General features: G+C 40.5%; 1 protein-coding gene across 3 annotated transcripts in view; it reads left to right on the top strand.

The window, feature by feature from the left end:
• Positions 1–19,503, top strand: part of Rictor (RPTOR independent companion of MTOR, complex 2) — a 92,053-nt gene extending 72,550 nt beyond the window's left edge. Inside the window, exons 26-39 of one of the 3 annotated variants that reach the window (XM_006520003.1) lie at positions 759–868; positions 1,266–1,353; positions 2,184–2,276; positions 2,660–2,766; positions 3,034–3,263; positions 5,478–6,483; positions 6,752–6,823; positions 8,533–8,710; positions 9,642–9,726; positions 10,695–10,928; positions 13,076–13,234; positions 13,547–13,670; positions 14,998–15,136; positions 15,264–19,503. In XM_006520003.1, the coding sequence (XP_006520066.1) occupies positions 759–868; positions 1,266–1,353; positions 2,184–2,276; positions 2,660–2,766; positions 3,034–3,263; positions 5,478–6,483; positions 6,752–6,823; positions 8,533–8,710; positions 9,642–9,726; positions 10,695–10,928; positions 13,076–13,234; positions 13,547–13,670; positions 14,998–15,136; positions 15,264–15,338 (2,700 nt within the window). In that variant the 3' untranslated portion in view covers positions 15,339–19,503. Of the gene's footprint in view, positions 1–758; positions 869–1,265; positions 1,354–2,183; positions 2,277–2,659; positions 2,767–3,033; positions 3,264–5,477; positions 6,484–6,751; positions 6,824–8,532; positions 8,711–9,641; positions 9,727–10,694; positions 10,929–13,075; positions 13,235–13,546; positions 13,671–14,997; positions 15,137–15,263 lie in introns of those variants that run through there. The other 2 variants (NM_030168.3, XM_006520004.4) reach the window with 2 other exon arrangements.
• Positions 19,504–19,968: the final 465 nt, after the last annotated feature.

Consider the following 19,968-nt stretch of genomic DNA (forward strand, 5'->3'; position numbering starts at 1 on the left):
AGGCATGGCAGCAAGTGTCTCTCTACCTGTTGAACTATCTCACTGGCCACTACTTTTTTTTTTTTTTTAAAGACTGCATAATTTTACCAATCCTGGTACTAAAATATATTTAGATTGTGCCTGAAACACCTAATTTTTTTAAATAAATGGTATTTGCTTATATTACATGTATAAGGATAGCTATTTCATAGTTCTAAAAGTATATAAATTAAATTGTTAAAAAATAAAATACAAATAAATTTGAATTTAATTTTCAGTAAATACTGCTAAGTTGCCTTCCAAGTTGGTTTTACTTATTTTTGCTGACAGTTTGAAATGAAAATCTCTTGTAATAGCAATAGCAGAATGGTACACTCACCCTAAAACATTGAGTTACAATTTTTTTTTCAGTGGTATGTATGTGAAATTAATTTTGGTTTTGATCTGACTTAAATTAATAAAGAATTTTATCTAAAAACACTAAAATTATATAATTCAGTTAATTTTCTTTTTACAATTTCTCCTGAATGTCTTCAGAATATAATGCTAAGAAGACAACTTGTTAATGAAAATGAGAGCTCTAACAGGACAGAGGCCATTACTTGCTCATTTACATGGAAGGAGAGGCGATACAGAGCTCTTTTAGATGGGGTAGAGCGTGTGCCTTCATAACTTATGCTTTTCCTTTCCTAAAAACTTGTGAACATACTCTAAGGTTTGCTATAATGTGGTGAAGATAATTATGAAAACAGAAGATTTAAAACAATATTATCTTCTAGGAATATAATTCAAAGTATGTTGACTTGATTGAGGAACAACTTAATGAAGCCCTCACTACATACAGGAAGCCTATTGATGGTGATAACTACGTTCGTCGCAGTAATCAAAGGTATGATCCAGTCGGTGTGTCCCTGTATAACTGTCTCTCAAATGCCAAATTAAAAGCAGCTCTTAATAAGTTATTTAAAAACGTTTCCGAGGACTCCTGTTCAGTGATAGAGGAGAGCTCTTGCTTGCCCAGGGCTCCACGTTGCTAATGGAATGTAGTGCATGCTGAGCGTGCTCCATGCCACCCTACCTAGCCACGCTCCATGGCCTCAGCCCAGTCTGCTGCACTAGCTCCAGCTTGCTCACCATTAAACTTTGAGACCTTTCCAGAGACATCCTCATGGTTTCACCCCTCTGTAGTTTTGTCAGGAATTGTGCCAAGCTTATTAGTACTTGTTTACTCACTTAGCATACTTAAGCATGTTAATAACTTTCTCGGTCATATTTCGTCACACCAGACTACAGCGACCTCATGTCTACCTGCCCGTACACCTTTATGGACAACTGGTACACCACAAAACAGGCTGCCATTTACTGGAAGTACAGGTAAAAATATAATTTGCATTTTAATTGTAGAAAAAGTAAAAGGAAAATATTAATAGGACTAAAATCATTATCTTTGCCAAGATTTCTCAAAAGCAGTTTTATAACTGACTTAGCCAGTATTCAAGTTGCTGGGTGTCATAATCATATACTGTGATAAAATTTAGACATTAGTTTTAAGAAGATGCTATTTTCTAACTAAAAGAAACAAACATACAGAAGAGATGGCTCATGGGTACCCAGACACCTGTTGTCTAGCTTGATAATCTTGAGTTTGCTCCTAAGGAGCTGTGTAGAAGGAAAGATCCAACTTGTGTGAGTTTTCCTCTAGTATCAGTGTGCTGTGGCATACACACACACACAGTTTTTTAAAAGCATTAATATTTATGATTTGTAATACTAGGTACCGTGTACTTCAGTAAGTACTTCATATGTAATAGTAACTCACAAGACCTCGTAAGATGGGTTCTATAATCACTTACAGGTTAAGAATTCAAGGCACAGGGATGCTCGGTAACTTGAATAACTAATTTCTGGTGTTAGCCTCAGCTAAGGTCTGTGGTCTTCATGATTCACTGAAGAAATTATAATCACATACACAAAAAAATTAAGTTTCTTCCCTGCTTCGGAAGCTGAGCTGAACTTAGTGCAGATTAGTGAGAAGTGTAGACTATGAACTCAGAGCCTGAGCCTCCTAAAAAATGCTGAGTGCTAAGTTACTCCTGCAGTTCTAAGTGAGCAGAAATGACGGGAGAGCACCTTTGCTGTCTTGTGCCAGGGTCCAGTCTAAGATAAGCCTAAGATGCTCACATGGTACTTCCTTCTCTCTCCAGAGTATCATCACAGAGCTCTGTCACAATGTTCGCACTCCAGACTTGGACAAATGGGAAGACATTAAGAAGCTGAAAGCCTCTCTTTGGGCCTTGGTCTGTAGTAAACAGTTCTGGTCTTTCCAGTGCTTATGGGTTTTGTTTTTTAGGTTTCTTCCACTAATACTAAATAAGTTAAAATTACTTTACCTTGAACTTTTTCTTAGATTAATATTTTAAAGACCAGGATTGTTCCTACCAATTTAAAGATTATCTGTATGCATAAGAAATAGATGTTAGATTAAACTATTAGTGCCTTTGTTTTTCTTCTAAAATATAATTGCTTACTCCTAGCACATCTTATTTATTAAGTTTTGGGTTGGTTCTTTTTTTTTTAAATGGACTCCCCCCCCCCCCCCGTTAGATTTAAATATATTTCTTGGTAGATTTTAAGGTTTCTTCAAAATATTAGTCTTATAAATATTTGATATTTCTTTTAGGGAAATATTGGCTCATCGAATTGGGGGCTTAATTTGCTACAGGAAGAAAATGTGATCCCAGATATACTAAAACTTGCAAAACAGTGTGAGGTCCTTTCCATCCGAGGGTATGTCACATTCTTGAAGTTTTTCTAGTGAACATATTCGTACTTAGAAATAAATGTAAGGCAGAGTTTTATGGTTCTTAATTGTCGATTTCAATGTGCTAGTCTATGGCCTTGTTACCTGACCTTTTTGTTTTAATCACAAACTGAACAATTTTTAAATGTCTTTTTAAGGAAAATATAAATACCCATACAGTACCCTTTTATGGCTATTTAAGAAATCTTACCTTGGAATTATAAACTGTTTTTACCACATATTTTTACATGCAGGACCTGTGTATATGTTCTTGGGCTCATAGCTAAAACCAAGCAAGGCTGTGATATTTTGAAATGTCACAGCTGGGATTCTGTAAGGCACAGTCGCAAGCATCTATGGCCAGTGGTTCCAGATGATGTGGAGCAGCTCTGCAATGAGCTCTCATCTGTCCCAAGCACCCTCAGCTTGAACTCTGAGTCGACCAGCTCTAGACATAACAGTGAGAGTGAGTCTGCACCATCAAGTGAGTACCGTGATGGCTCACGTCAAGTCAACCCCAGAATCTGGGTTGGAGTTTTTATTTGTGATCTCACAGCTTCAATGTATTCATTACCATCTTGAGTTTACATTTCTCTTTTCTAACTAGACTTTGGGCTGTTGGGGGGCAAGAGTCTTGTATGACCTGGAACGTGCTGAACAGCCAAGGATGGTGTTGGCTTCCTGATATTCATGCCTCCATCTCTTGAGTGCTAGGATACAGACGACATGTAGTCATACCCAGATCCAACACTACCATTTTCAAAAGTAGTATCTTGATGGTTAGACCCTGTTAGAAGCTGCACTTCTTTTCATAGCAGTAACTACCAGCTAGCCTGTTCTCTCCCTTGCTTTTGAGATAGCTTTAGGAATTTTGTAATCAGAGATGATCATAAATCATAGATGTTAAACAAGTGTGGGGAGCCACAGGTATTGCTGAGTAGTAGAACACTTGACTATTTTCTGAAAAGCTCTGGGTTTAATTCTCAAAACTAGAGAGAAGAAAGGAAATTGGTAGATTCTTAAAAAGATAGCATGTCAGAAATAAATGATTTGTGAAGCAGACTATGGATTCAGAGTCTGTGTTGATGCTATGAGTTGTACAAAAGTATAGGCATATTTCTTTGCTCTAAGATCATAACACAAGTGAGCAAGGTGGCACACACTTTAATCCTAGCACTTGGGGGGCGGGATGGGGAAAGAGGCAGGTGAATCTCCATGTTTTACATGCCAGCCTGGTTTACAAAGCAAGTTCCAGGACAGCTAGGGCTGTTACACAGAGAAACCCTGTCTTAAAACAACACCAGTAGCAACAAATTAGATAACACAAACTAGTCCTGTTCGCACATGCCTCAGGATGCTCATGCTGGAAGATCACGAGGCCTTTCTAAGCTACAGGATAAGTCCAAGACCAACTTGGACAGCTAGATGAGGTTTGTGTTTGGTACAACACAAGTAAGGAAAGGAAGGAGAGAGGTTGGATCTGCAAGTACACCTTTTTAGCCCCAGCACTTAAACCTGAAGCTCAAAGATTGTCAACACTAGTTGGAGCTCATAGTGAACTTGAGGCCAGATGGACTGCAGTATAAAATCATATCTCAAAACATAAAGATAATCATACATTTTTTGAACCGTATTTCACCCCAAGTCTTTGATAACTTGAATTATAAGATGTACTAATGTTCGTATTCCAACAAGAAAAAGAAATACATCTTGCCCATTACACTTCTCCATACTCTTTGTTACATGATTTATTCCTGAGAAATTCCATATAAAAAGATGTATCTTAGAGTTGCAAAATTTGGAAAAACAGTGTAATGTGTGAGCTTATTTAGGATTTTACTTTCTTTCTTTTTTTTCCCCAAAGTATATTTAAAGTCCTTAATAATTACTCAACAGGACAGTTACAAATAAAATAAATCTTACAGGTACCATTAATGTAGGACAGACACCTACATTAACTGATCTCTTACGGGTAGACACTAAGAATAGCATATAAGGCAAAATGGACAGTGAACATAGTTGGTTTAAGTGTGACGCTTGCAAGTGTGCCTTTATTCTCTGTAAGTTTAGTTATCCTTGAATATCTGTGAGAGATCCCAGGCCCCCACCTCAGTACCAGAACTGATTCTGATACAAATCTCCTACATACTTTCTATCGTCTTTACATCCTCTATAATGCCCGATCTGAGTGCTCAATGTTAAGTTCTGGTCTTAATTGCTTAAGAAATAATAACAAGAAAGGCACATGAACATGTTTAATATAAGCACCTTTCTATGAATATTTTTGGTCTCTGGTTAGTTGAAGCCGTCTGTGACTAACTCGGATGTGGAGGGATGAAGTATATTTCAGGGTTAGGGAACTCATTTCTTCTAAGGTGAGTGTCTCCTGCCACTGTAATGTAAAGAAGCCATGCCGCTTCTGTCTAACAGAAAGAGCGTCCGTGCTCAAGGGCTCTTTTTCTCTATCTTGACTATTTGGAACAATCCCTAGGAATAGGAACCTCATATACTCTGCACTGGGATGAGCACTGCAGATTTCTTCGTAGATCCTCACCATGATACGATCTTTTTTCATTCACATCCTAACTCTGAGCTTCAGGGAAGCAGTTTTATTAACTAATCCCCGTCCCCGTGCCTGGTTAGACAGTGTGGTAGCCCTCAGCACTGTGGTGACTGACAGCCCATTGTTGACTTGCAGGCATGTTCATGCTGGAGGACGACCGCTTCGGCAGCACCTCCACCAGCACATTTTTCCTTGACATCAATGAAGATGCTGAGCCAGCATTTTATGACCGACCTGGACCCATAAAAGATAAAAATTCATTTCCCTTTTTTGGCTCCAGCAAACTTGTAAAGAATCGTATCTTAAATTCACTTACTTTGCCTACTAAAAAACACCGCAGTAGCAGTGATCCAAAAGGAGGAAAACTGTCATCTGAAAATAAGACAAGCAACCGGCGAATCAGAACACTTACGGAGCCCAGTGTTGACTTGAATCACAGCGAAGACTTCACAAGCTCCTCAGCACAGAAATCATTACAGCTAGAGCCTTCCTTCGTTGGGAATAAGCACCTTGAAGACGCGGGCAGCACTCCAAGTATTGGAGAGAATGACCTCAAATTCCCCAAGAGTTTTGGTACCGAGACTCACAGAGAAAACACAAGCCGAGAAAGGTTGGTTGTGGAAGGCTCAGCAAGCTCCCACATCAAGATCCGCAGCCAGAGCTTTAACACGGACACTACGACGAGTGGCATCAGCTCCATGAGCTCGAGCCCCTCCCGAGAGACAGTCGCTGTCGACCCCACAGCTATGGACACGGACTGTGGAAGTCTGAGTACCGTGGTAAGTACTAAAACTGTTAAGACGAGCCACTATTTGACACCACAGTCTAACCATCTGTCTCTCTCCAAATCGAACTCAGTGTCCCTGGTGCCACCAGGTTCTTCTCACACCCTTCCTAGAAGAGCCCAGTCCCTTAAAGCGCCCTCCATTGCAACAATAAAAAGTCTAGCAGATTGCAACTTCAGCTACACAAGCTCTAGAGATGCCTTTGGCTATGCTACATTGAAAAGGTTACAGCAGCAAAGAATGCACCCGTCCTTGTCTCACTCGGAAGCTTTGGCGTCGCCGGCAAAAGATGTGCTTTTTACCGACACCATCACCATGAAGGCCAACAGCTTTGAATCCAGACTGACGCCAAGCAGGTGAGCAGTATGCACTGAGAGATGAGTCAGCGTGTTCTAACAGATTGAAATGTAAGACACTAGTCAGCTTGAGCACCACAGAAACCAAGTCTCAGAACTGACCCACTTACCTCAGTAGGCTGAGAGCTCCTCGTTACCTGATAGCATTTGAAATGGATTCTTGCAGCTGCGAGGGGGGAAAATAAGGTCCATTAGGCCCTGAAAATAAACATGGTTTGCAAGGTTACACAGTCACAAGCTTTTCTTATTTATTTCTCGCTTCTGCAAGGATCGATTTTAAAAAGAAGCATGTCGGGGGAGTCAGGAGCTTAAGACCTACAGTAACAAACAGCCTTTTCAGGTAGGTCGAGGTAAAGCTCCAAACGGTGACCTCTTACTAGTTGTTAAAATAGCTGAAAACTTCAGGTCAATTATTTTGCATTAAGTACACATAATTAAAAAGGAACCTAATAAACACTAAATGAATTCCTGGGTCCTCAAGACTAAGCAAGAGTTTCTAATTATATATTAAATATTCCATATTTAGGGTATATCAAGCTATTAACAGTATAGTTTAAGTTTGTTTTTTACCATGATACACTTTGAAACTTGACAGTTATAAAAAGTTCCACACCTGTTTGTTGTTGGGAATTCTCGTAGTTGAATTATGTCCGTTTAAATGGTTTATATTTCTCTAAGCAGACTGCTAGGTGTCAGGTAGTAAAATGAGAGAGTGAGCCCTCATTTACAGGGTATGCTCACTGTCAGAATTGGGAGTTACTGCTGTAAAAGATCAGTCTCATTTCTGACTTTTAGGTAGCATTTTTAATAAAGAAGGTCCTGGCAGCAGATAGTGAATTGTGTCCCCTCTTAATAAAAATGTGCAGTAATGGTTGTTGTAACTGGGAGTCTCTGCCTCTGCCATCCTCGGGAGTGTGGAACACGGCCACGAGGCACGCATGGAGGGCTAGAGCTGCTGCGTTAGGCTGGCTGCGGCTCTGAGCTGGCCTACTGGACACTCGGCTAGATCCGTGGGTTAAACTTTTACAATGTTAACTTTCTAAGCAGGACATTTTTTTTCTTCCTGAAGGATAGCTATACAAATCCAATAAACAATGCAGTTCAAAATGGAGCTACAGCTGCTTGAAATAGAATTGGAAAGTGAAGAGACTCATGTTACCTCTTTCACAAAATTCATAAACATCAGAAGCGAGTACTTTTTTGGAGATTAGGAATTACTTTGCTTCTATAATCTTAATGGCTACTATTTCAAACACATATTTCTTTGTGTGTTTTGTGTGAAATAATCCTTTGATTTACATTTGTACATTTTTTAAGACTTGGTTTTCCAGTTATTAATGTGAGACTTCGAATAGTGTTTCATATATTTAACAAGGTATACACAGAGTGAACTGTGTCTGTTGCATGAATAGTAATGAGTGTGACAGAGTTTAACTTAGGGAGGTGTCCACATGCCGTGGTTATAGAGTCTTCTGTGCCTGTAAGGGCGGACCAGTGGGCTGTGAGATGTCCCTTGTACTATTTACAAATGAGAGAGAGGAAGGATTGTACCACGGTGTGTGTACCTTGTGTGTTACAGACTCCTTACATGATGATGAAAGCGTTAATTAGCACACAGGATCGATAAGCAACTAGTCTTACTTTCCAACAATGCATTACTTAGTGTTAGTAGATACATCTTTAGCTACACAGTATAGCAAGTCCAGCATCTCTCTGCGTGTAAAGGCAGTCTTTGACTGTACTTGTCTGTAAGTTAGTTTTGTTTTCTTCTAAATATGGACATTATTCTCTTTGCCTCCCTTCTCATCTTTTCCTGGGGCCATAACAGTTGTTCTTTTGGCAGCACTGAGCATTACTGCTGGCCCCATGGTTGATACGTAGCAGCTGATGTTAGTGCTGATGTGCTCACAGTAGATACAGGTGGTCCGCTCCTGGCAGACTGCCTGCCTTGATGATAGTGTCAATTGGGGTTTTGTTGTTGTCGTTTTTTAATACACTTACCAGTGTAAGTGAAGACGCTAATACAAGGTTTCTTTTGTGATGTTACAGGTTTATGAAAGCTTTAAGTTATGCGTCATTAGATAAAGAAGATTTACTAAGTCCTATTAATCACAATACCCTCCAGCGCTCCTCCTCAGTTAGGTCTATGGTGTCCAGTGCTACATATGGAGGTTCCGATGACTACATTGGACTTGCTCTTCCAGTAGACATCAATGACATCTTCCAGGTATCCAAAGTGCTCCTGTTTTCTATGAGCTGGCTTCTTGTTTTGTTTTGTTTTGTTTTTTAATGTTCTGTAGCTTCTTATTAGAAGTTGTAATTTATAGTGGATTACACTAATAGGTTTTGGAGGTGATTTTTCATCTAAAACTGTTAAGTCCACACTCTGAGCTGCTCTGTATTCTAGTCAGGCTGCAGTCTCTAGAGCAGCACGCTGTCTGACTCATGTGTTGTAGTCTCTGATCCCTTTTCTCCAGCAGCCAGTTATTGTGCCCACGGACAGTAGCCCTGCTCCCATGAGATAGGACAGTTTCTAGTTGCATGTAATAGTACCGGAGAATACATTGTTTCTTAGGTGGCTGTTTTATTATTTCTTCGGTCTATTTTTCTTTGTGTGTACAGTAGAAGTATGTGTACTGTGGTGCATATATGCGTGTAGTTCCACATGCTTGCAGTAGACAGAGAAACTTGTTGGTCATCCTGCTTAGTACTTTGCCCTACTCACTTGACACAGGATTGCTCCTAGAATCTGGAGCTAGGCGGGCAGCCAGCAAGCCCTCCCAGTCATTCTGTCTCCATCCTTCTTGCCCGTGTTTGACGAGCACATAGATGTGAACACACCTAGCATTTATGTGCATGTGGATATTGAAACTCATACTTTACAGCAAGCACCCTTAACTCACTGGAACCGTGCCCAGCCTCTAGGTGCTTTAGATAAACAATAAAGTATTTGAATACCCACTTAATTCACCAGGACCATGGTTAAGAGACCGGTGTTTGGTTATATTTTGGTAATTTTAATCATCGTTAGTAAACTTTGCTTTCTAGATTTATATGCTACAGTAATTCTGTTTCTGTTGCATTTCCTTTAATTTTCTTAATATTCATAATGAATTTCTTTGTGTGATGAAACTGATCATGATTTGTATGCGTTTTAGATAAAGGATGTTCCTTATTTTCAATCAAAGCACGTGCCTCCACCAGATGACCGAGGTGCAAGAATGTTTTCCCATGATGGAGCAGGTAATGGTGCTGCTCGTTTTACTGAGACTTCTTACCTTAAAAGTGAAATGCTCTTTTCAGTTAGATAACACTAAAAATTAGCTGCACTAAACTCTGCGGTTTAAATTTAAACACTAAGCCAAAATAATTCAGTCAACTAAAAAGTAAAGCATATTTTAAAATTTTTTATTTTACTTTTTACTTCCTCACTTTACATCCTGTTCACTGTTCCTCTCCCAGTCACCCCCTCCTACAACCGTTCCTCCCACCCCCTCCCGTTCTCTGAGTCTGGGGGCCTCCCTGACTATCCACTCCCCCAACCCCCGCCCTGGCACTTCAAGTCTCTGTAAGGCGAGGTGTTTCCTCTCTCACTGAGGCCAGACAATGCAGCCCAGCTAGAAGAACATATCTCATGTACAGACAACGGTAAAGCACATTGTTTTGTTTTGTTTTTTTTTAAGAAAATATTTTTGCAGTGAGGATCCCAGCCTCTTAAGTTGATAAAATCCAAAATAGTTCTTTCATTTTTCTTAAAGTGCAAGAGAAATGTTAAAACTAGTTTTATAGGTCAGAGACACAGCTGTTCCGAATGAAACAAGATGAGGGCTAACTTCTTAGTCCACATTTTATTCTGTGCTGGGAGTTGTGTGTGTATGTGAAGCATAGGCTCAACAGCTTCCTAACTTATACCTCTTAGAATTACTGATTTTGTTTAAGCAATTATGAGAGTTAATTGAAATCCTACAATAATCTGGTTTTTTTTTTCAGTTGTATTTTTAAAACCTTATATTGAAATAGTAAAGGAATATGTGCTGTTTTAATTTTCATAACTTAGAACACAGAATTCTCTTTCCTTCCTAATCAGAATTAGATGTTGGGTCATAGAGATTTCTAAATATTTCTCTTTATAAACAGTACTATTTTAAGACATGAGAAAGATACCGACAGTGTCGTTATCGAGTTGTGTTTTTATTTACTTAAACATGCAGGTCTTTCATCTGGAGCCGGTGGTCTCGTAAAGAACTCTTTTCACTTGCTGCGGCAGCAGATGAGTCTCACAGAAATAATGAACTCTGTCCATTCGGACGCCTCCCTGTTCTTAGAGAGCACAGAAGACACTGGGCTGCAGGAGCACACGGATGACAATTGCCTTTACTGCGTCTGCATTGAACTCCTGGGCTTCCAGCCCAGTAACCAGCTAAGTTCCATCTGCAGTCACTCCGGTGAGTGGTGCCCTTGGACTTCACTCTATTTACAAGCCCGCCAGCCGCACTACTGCTGTGCCGGCCTTCTTACTCCATCTCCAACTGCAGACGTGGATGCTCCTCAGTGTCTGCCTAGTGTGCTATTAGTATTCCAGCCTTCATTCCCCCACTTGGTCTTTTAGTAATGCTGCTTAAGATCGACAGATAGTTAGACTCTGTGTTCTGTGGGTTCGCCATTCTCATTGCTTATCATTGGTAGACCATGCCTAAGTTTTCAACAGCTGCTGCAAATGAAGCTGACTTTCCCAGCTGCACACACACACACACACTTTCATTTAGTGTTTAAAGTGTTCCTGCAGATACCTTTTCTTGATAAATATCACTTAGCTACCCTCAGAACTCTAGTGCTGCCAGAGTTCTCTGGTTGACTCTGCAGAAATTGTCCCTAGTATTTCATTACTTCCCAGCTTGTGACTGCGTCAGCTGATGGTACTAGGGAGACGCCCGTTAGCAATGTACTTGCTGTAATTTGCCACAAATAGTTTGAGAGAGTGCTTAGAAACATCCATCCCTTCAGTGGTTCCAAGTCCCTGGAGAAGCCTGAATTGGAGAGATTCCTAAACTAGGCTTCTCACACTCTGGACCCTCGGAGCCTCTGTAGACTCTGACGGATTTGTGCTTTTACAAACGTGTTTACTTATGATTGTCTTTTGAGCATTTGTAAAGTGTTAGATGTACTACACAGCATAGGAAAGAGGGCATGTAACTGGGCTGTGGTTGGGTGGTGGTCGCACATGCCTTTGATGTCAGCGCTCAGGAGGCAGAAGCACGTAGATTTCTGAGGTTAAAGAGTGAGGTCCAGCTCAAATAGAGATATACATTGAAACTCTGTCTTGAAAGACAAACAAATGAAAAAAAAAAGGAAGGAAGAAAACAAATAACAGAAAGGAAGGCATCTTCTGTCATTTGCCAACGTTTGCATGGTTTAGGGACTCCACATTCTTTTCCTTTAGACGCTCAGTGTTTGAAGCACTTGGGGTGGAGCTCTGTAGTTATGAAAATCCCAGGAAGGCCAGCCACCAAACGGTTCCAGTGAGCACAACCAGAATTATACACCTGACTACAAACTCCTTCCGAAGCTCTTTAGTCAGCGCGTCATGAGACCAGCATTAAACACAGGCATAACGATGACAGAGTAGAGAAGCTGGAGGTAAAGCTATACATCTTCAGCTGACAGACATCCAGCAGAGGGGCTAAGGACACCTGCTGGAGTGAGGACAGTGGCTTGATAAAAGAAAAACTGGGTCTCCTCCTGGAAGTAAATAACACTAGAGGTCGCTAACTCTGAATAAATGTATGGATTAAAGCCATAGTGAGAGCCTGAAACTGAAAGCTGAAGAATTGCTTCGTGTTTACAGTGGGGTGAGGACTTTTCAGAATTTTGTTTTGTTTTCATTGATTTTAGTTCCTAGGAACTATTTTTAAATTTTATTACATTTTTAAATGTGATCTTGAGTGTGCTTATGCCCCACACTTGCACGTGTGCCAGTGTGCAGGTGCCACAGGGCCCACTCGAAGATCAGGACAAGTGCGGGAGTCAGTTCTCTACTTTCACTCTGTGGGCCCTGGAGGTGGACTCCGGGAAGAAGGCAAAGCAACCAGGCACCTTTTACCTTTGAACCTTCCAGCCGCTCCATGCCCTTGACATTTTTTAACTAAAAAAGTACTTTAGCTTAAATGTTTGGTTGACTTGAAAATGCCACTGTGAGGGCCTTAGCAGTGATGGGAGAGAAGAACAAAAAAGAAAAATTACGCTAGGAAGAGATCTGAAATCACCTTCTAACTGTAAATATATTTACTGCCAGATAAGGCTTTCAGATACAGGTAGAAAGGATGGGTCGAGAGAGAACAATACCAGTACACTGTGTTCCCATTTTATATGTAACTGCTTGAGTTTCAGTCACGTACAGAGTCCTACAGTGTTTTGTTACTAGGAAAACCAACTCTCTAGCAGGTTCCCATGTTTGAATGCTCATCCCTGGGCAATTCAGGTTTCTTTGACAGTCTTCTGGAAGAGAAATCACTGAGAATGGAGAAGGAGATAGTTTAGTGTATGCAGTGCTATTACAAGAGTGGATCTTTAAGTCAAATGCTTTTTTCTTCAGATCTTCAAGATATTCCGTACTCCGATTGGTGCGAGCAGACGATCCACAACCCCTTAGAAGTGGTTCCCTCTAAGTTCTCGGGGATTTCTGGCTGCAGCGATGGCGCATCTCAGGAAGAAGGCTCAGCCAGCAGCACCAAAAGCACTGAGCTGTTACTGGGTGAGTCTTGAGGTTCAGTTTCCTACTCCTTAATAAAACAATCTTCAGTTGATTTTGCTCATTAGCAGTGCGCTGTAGTTAGGGTTGTCTCGGGCTCTGCAGGTCGGTATTAGTGAAAGCATTTAGCAGACTCTTAAGTAGTCCCCTGTGTCATCCGTCCTCAGGTTCCCTGTCAGGGATCTGCCTCCTCCTAGATTATGTGCAGCTGATTGCAGTTTTAGCTGCTTGTGTAGTTAGAAAATAATTATCATGAATTGTAATCATTCTCTGTTGTAGGCGATAGGGGACCTCACACTGATGTCTTCATTCCAGGTGTTAAAACCATTCCAGATGACACACCCATGTGCCGGATCCTGCTTCGTAAGGAAGTGCTAAGATTAGTTGTCAATTTGAGTAGTTCAGTTTCCACCAAGTGTCACGAGACCGGGCTTCTGACGTGAGTAACTGCATGATGGTTGTCAGCTTGTTTTGCTTGTAAATTGTAGGAAAGATACGAGTGCTCCCTAGCTGCTGTCACAGGCTGGGTTCCCACCTGTGGGTGGGCCTTACAGGTGATTGGCTGTGGCACCTCAGTCTGCAGAGCAGAGTGACTACAAGAGGGAGTGAGGATTCAGCCAGACTTGAAACACAATATCTAAAAGCGGGGCCACTCTTGCACCCCCTCTTTGTTTTGGTAAAATTTGGGGGTTTAATTAAATAACTTACTTTTTAACCTATAAAATGTTTTTAAATTTTCTAAATACCAGTTTCTGAAATAATTGTTGGTGGCTATAACTCAACATACAAAAAAAAAAAAAAAAAAAAAGCTTTTTAGATTTCTCAATGACTTTTCTTTTTTTTGAGACAGGGTTTCTCTGTATAGCCCTGGCTGTCCTGGAACTCACTGTAGACCAGGCTGGCCTCGAACTCAGAAATCCTTCTGCCTCTGCCTCCCAAGTGCTGGGATCAAAGGTTGTGCGCCACCACTGCCCGGCTCTCAACCACGTCTCAAGAAAGTTGAGGAGACCTAAAGAGCACAAGCTTGAAAGGCAGCCGAGGCTGCTGCGAGTTCCTGCTTAACCTGGGTTTCTCAGTCAGAGCCTGATGAATGACAATTGTGAGAAAATCATCTTTATTTGCACAGCTCAGGGTTGTGCAAGCAGTGGTTGTCTAAAGACGTATATGTGTGCTCTGTATGTGTGTTGGCCGTGTGGTCCAGAGCTGCAAGAGTGAGGCTGTCAGCCCAGCCTCCCACCCACATGGCTGCTCCTGACGTGCTGTCCTCATGGAAAGATAGTCAGCCAGAGATAACTAATAACTTAAATGCCTTACAGTGTGAGCATGTTATGTAGTCGTGCTAGTCTAATAAATACAATTCATAATTTCCTGGTGTTACTGGAAAATAACTTTACAATAAGCACTCAGATCTTGATACTCTTTCAAAATCAGACACTTGAACTGTCTAAAGTGTAAACTAGAAATGCTTCCCAGTAAGCCAGCTATGGTGGCATCCACATGTCATCCTGGCACTGGAAGATGGAGGCAGGAGGGCCTGGAGTGCGTGAGGCATGGGGGCATTGGTCAAGGCTGGAGGAAAAGACAGACAGACAGACTGACTGGCTGGCTGACTGACTGACTGCCTTATACTAGTAAGGCACTGTTGCTAACACTCCATCTAGTCAGTATCCGGGGTGAGGGAAACTTAGCAGCAGTGTCATTTGCTGGGGTGGAGTGAATATATCGTGTGCTATTTTATCACGGCGTGTTCTCTCTTTTAATTTTAGCATTAAAGAGAAGTATCCTCAAACATTTGATGACATATGCCTTTATTCTGAAGTTTCTCATCTGTTGTCACACTGCACATTTAGACTTCAGTGTCGGCGGTTCATACAAGAGTTATTTCAGGATGTACAGTTTTTACAAGTAAGGAAGACTGTAGTTCTGAAATTTGTCTCCCAGAATTATTCTGTATTTGAAGTTGAAAGTTTATGTCTATATTACATACCAATTTTATTTTTTAAAAAATTAACAGTTTATTACTTCTTCCTAGATGCATGAAGAAGCAGAGGCTGTGTTGGCAATTCCACCAATTCAGCCTATAGTTGATGAGTCTGCTGAATCCTGACCTCATGCTTATGACGTTTATAGCTGGATACTCTATATGTATTCCTACTGTGGACTTCCTGAAAGCCCCACAGGATACTGACTGGCTGACAGTGAGGCAGGAGAGCCTTCTGACACTGGCCAGCAGTTATTGGTACAGAACAGCTGGGACTGCTGGCATTCCTAGCCAAGCCAACTTCTCTCCCGCGTTGGGCCCTTCTCGGGGTTCGTGGTTCATTACCATGGTTTTAATTCAGTTACCATCATATGCAAGAGCCAAGCACTGAATATCTACATAGGTTTTCTATTTTTTTATTTTCAAAGCGCAATGGCAGTGGAACAAAACAGGACATGAAGACGCATCCTTCACACCGTTGTTTTCTGAATGCTTTTTAATCAAGGGTAAATACAAAAGATGCCTTGTTTGTTAACTAATTTGTGGAAAGCAGGAGTCACTGACTCCGAGACTGCATCCTGTTACCCCGTGGGCTGTAACTGCTGGTATCAGAGGAACACACTCGCCTTTCCACACTTCTTAATGTCTGTAACACTACTTCAGAGGTTTATAACTTCACAGCAGAAGGAACACCTCAGCACTCGGAACTTGGAAGTTAGTTTACGATGCTAGATGCATAAGGATGCTTACTTGTCCTCTGTCGCTTCAGGTTGTTGCAATACGTTGTTAAAGGCTATTTCTACTAATTAAGGTTTTTCACTATGGTTGTGATGTAGTAAGGAGTAAATACTTCTCGTGTTCAGAGCACATTGTACCCAACCTCCTCCACTCCTCTCACCACTTACAAGGGACTGAGCCAGATGAGCAGTCTGGACAAAGCAAAGGAAGCATGAAGTGAGGCTGCAGTCTCTCAAGGAAAAGACAGCTTTGCCTGCAGTTTACACATTCCATGGGAAAAAGGAAGAGCCATATGTCCTATTAAAACGTCATTGAGACTCGTTATTAAGATTCAGAATTGTGGTGAAAAGCCTTAATTACTAAATTTTAAAGCAGCGATAATTTAATTTTTGTTAGTGTTCCTGTTTTGCATAAATTGCAGTTATAGGTGAGTTAAAAGTATAGTCATTGCCTTTATCACATTTGTGAAGTTGATGAAGGCGAGACTTTGTCTGTCTAATTTGTTTATGTATAAAGAGACTTGGAAATCTTCACAGGAATTAAACATATATGCAAATTTGTACATAAAGTAGCATGAACATCATTACTAGACTGCTTACGCGTGAAAGGGTTATCTTGGAACAAACCATCCAGCTGACTAGGACTGACTAGGACCTTTGCAATTCCTTTGTGTAACCCATTTTACAATTGCACATCAGCTTTAACATGTCATAGACATTGGTCCATATTTTCCCATGTCGTACACCCTTCTCATAATGGTCTTGTTTGCAAGACTGCTGTAAAGTACCCTGTGAACTAGAAAACATAACTCACAGAAATTTGTCTTTGAACTTGCTGGCACTGAAAGTTGGCACTGAGACGAAGCATTTCCTGTCCCTCCTGACTCCTCTTTGACTGCACTTGAGCGAGTTGTTCTTCTGTGCACTGTATAGCAACTTCCATGATAACAAAGCAGACAAGGGCTCTAAGCTGCTGCTCACATTACAGCACAGTTCGCATTTTCCCAGAAAATTCAGTGAGGGTAAAACTTTCTTTTCAACTTCATCACTGAACCCGTGTTCATTAAATGTCAGCAGTGCTTGAAAGAGCATGCCTATCACCTTGGTCTTTGGTCTTGGACAATAAAACTGCCTTTCCAGAGAACCAAATGTCAGAGATACTAGACCAAATAATGGTTACAATTCCAAAGGAAGTAATGTAGTCTTATTCATAAATGGGATTAACATTTTAGACATTCATTTTAAACACTACCTCAGTTAACAGAGTAGAAAATCTGTGGTTTCGTCCCTTGAGAGTTAATGATAACTATTCTTGTTTGTTTTTCTTCACACAAAACTATGCCCATTCTCGCGCCCAAGTCAGCCATCATGAACCTGAGGCTGTGCCCTAGTGTCCTAAGCCAAGGATTGTGTTTTCACTTTGACTGTTACTTTGAAAGGTGTGTGTGTGTGTGTGTGTGTGTGTGTGTGTGTGATCATATCTGCCTATAGCACTTACTTTGGGAAGATATCAGAGCTTTGTGATGATCAGTATACTGGGGGAAATTGTCTATGCTTAAATTTATAGTGCTATTTGGTTTAACCATGGTTTCACCAACAGGTGTAATACATTTCTTTTTAAGTACATGTATAAAAGTAGACTTTTATGACGAAAACGACATGCAGTGCCAAGTGATTAGCATAGGTGTTTAAGACTATTAAATTATAGCAGAAAAGGTTATGAATGATGTCAATGGTAATAGCAATCATTGAAAAATTGTCTATAAATATTAGATATTACCAAAATGTCAATACCGTAGTTTTTCAAGAGTTTAGAATTAATCTTAGTCATATAAATTTGTACTATTGATAATTATTTAATAATTTGGAGGAGTTTGAACAGTTAAGCTGGTTGTAAACTGTGAATTTCTAATTGTAAATTGTCATTTCTAATTGAAATTTTTTCAAGAACAGATTTCAGCTTCACATACTAAGTACTGACAAATAAAAAAGTGAGAAATTTAGTATTTATAAGAAAATAGGCTCTAAAATGTCTTATGCTTTTCTGTTTCTGCTTAGAGTATAATGGAGGAAGACAGTGTCCCCTGACCTAAGTGTTTCTAATAAAGAGTAAGTGTAGAGACATCCCACAAGACAGCAGCAGTGCAAGGCTCTTAGGAAGTGTGTGCACTGTTGCTGTGGTGATGTATCCAAGTCACCAGGAGCCGTGTCCTCAGGAGCTTTCGGCTCTTGTCCAGAGCTTGAGACAGTTGAAGCTGGGTTCCATCACTGAGACCAGATGTGCGTAGGGGCTGCTAGTGTGTGTGTAAACTGCCCACTGCTGTTTCCATGCACTCTCAGCCCCTTCAGCTGATGCCCCTGGTGCCCCACTCAAAGCACAGACCATTAAGCAATAAACAAAATTGTCATTCAAATTATAATTGTGGTTATTCTCCTGTGATAAGAGGTGCTAATTTTGTGTGAGAAGAACATGTGACCTCTTTGGAAATATAGTTTGGAAGTAAAGTTTTTCCCCCTCTTCTTGTACTTCCATTTTGTCCCAAATTCACAGTTCATGAAAGAAAAGTAAAATTGTTTAGGAGACTTCTAAGAAGAGCTGCTTGCAATAAACATTTCAGATTTTCCCGAGTGTGAGTTGGGAAGGTCTCCATTTCCTCCATACTGACAAAGCCTGTTGTTCCAACGTCTCTTAGCTTGGAGAGTGTCTCTACACTGAGTCTCACCTCAGCCTGCCAGTGACCCTGAGGTCACTGCTGAGGAAGACACAGGAGTCTGCACTAGTCTTTACAAGAGCCGTTGTCATTTCAGGTCCCCGGGGGTTCATTACAGTACATTTATACAACTCACAAGAGTGTGGGATTCCGCCCCTTTGAGTATTTTTATAGTTAGGTGGATAACTGCCGCAGATGCATGGATTGCACATTTTGACTCTATAATACTTAGTATGAAAAATTAATTTATGCCAAAAAAAAAGGAAACATATCTTACAATTTCCCCAACTAGGTTGATCTAGCACAAGATGCAAAGTCTTGGGGCAGAGCGGGAGTGGTAAAATCTTTTAATGTATGATTGTTGAAAAATGTTCCATTACTAGCCTGTCAAAAACCCTAATGATGCATTGTAAAACAAATGATGTAAATTAAATTAGCTTTGAAAAGTGGTAAGGGATTATAAAGAGGATCTCAGATTTAATGCTCTCTGACCACATGACCTTTTTTTTTTTTTTTTTAGTAATACGCTGCTACATTTTTGGAGGTTCTGGTGTTTGTAGGTCACTGAACAGACATTGAAATCTGATTTATATTGTATAACTGTAACATAGAAAGAAAAAGTATTTATATATTTTCCTTAAGAATATTTCATTGAGTTGTGTATAATTTAAATAAGATTTGTCCCAAAATGGTTTTGCTCACTTTGATTTTTTTGTTGTTGTTATTGTGGTTGTATTGTTTTTGTACAATGTGTACAGTTTATGTTAAGGGCATTAAAGCCTCCTGAAGCATAATCTTATCAAAGGGATTCATTGTTAATAAAATGTACTTAAAATTCTTAAACTTGTGGTGGTGTTGACATTATTTGAAAATTTAATGTGTCTCATTGGGCCTTGGTATGAATCATGTGCTGATGTTGACAGGTGTGGTTTCTAGTAAATGGGGGTTTTTGAGTCTATAAATGGGCATGGTCTTGTACCACGAAAAGAGGTCCCACTTGTACTTCCTTGGCATTCTCCCAAATTTAGTGTGCCATGCTTACTCTTCAATTTCAAATCATTACGGTGAAGGATTTGGACCTAGAAACGTCTTTAAGTAGAAGAGCTCTGGGCTTGCTGAGGTAGTGTTAAGACAACGACCACCATGGAAGTGGTTTGATGCTCAGGAGTCTACACACACTCGCCTGAGCAGATAGGCCAGCCTTCTGCCGCCTTGGCTAGACTAGCGCACCACAAGAAAAGAGCCAGCTGAGAAACTCGCTGTGGCAGTTGCTGAAGTCTGTTTTCCCACCTTGAGCAAGCTGGTTGC

The sequence above is a fragment of the Mus musculus genome, chromosome 15, assembly GCF_000001635.26.
Source record: "Mus musculus strain C57BL/6J chromosome 15, GRCm38.p6 C57BL/6J".
Lineage (NCBI taxonomy): Eukaryota > Metazoa > Chordata > Mammalia > Rodentia > Muridae > Mus > Mus musculus.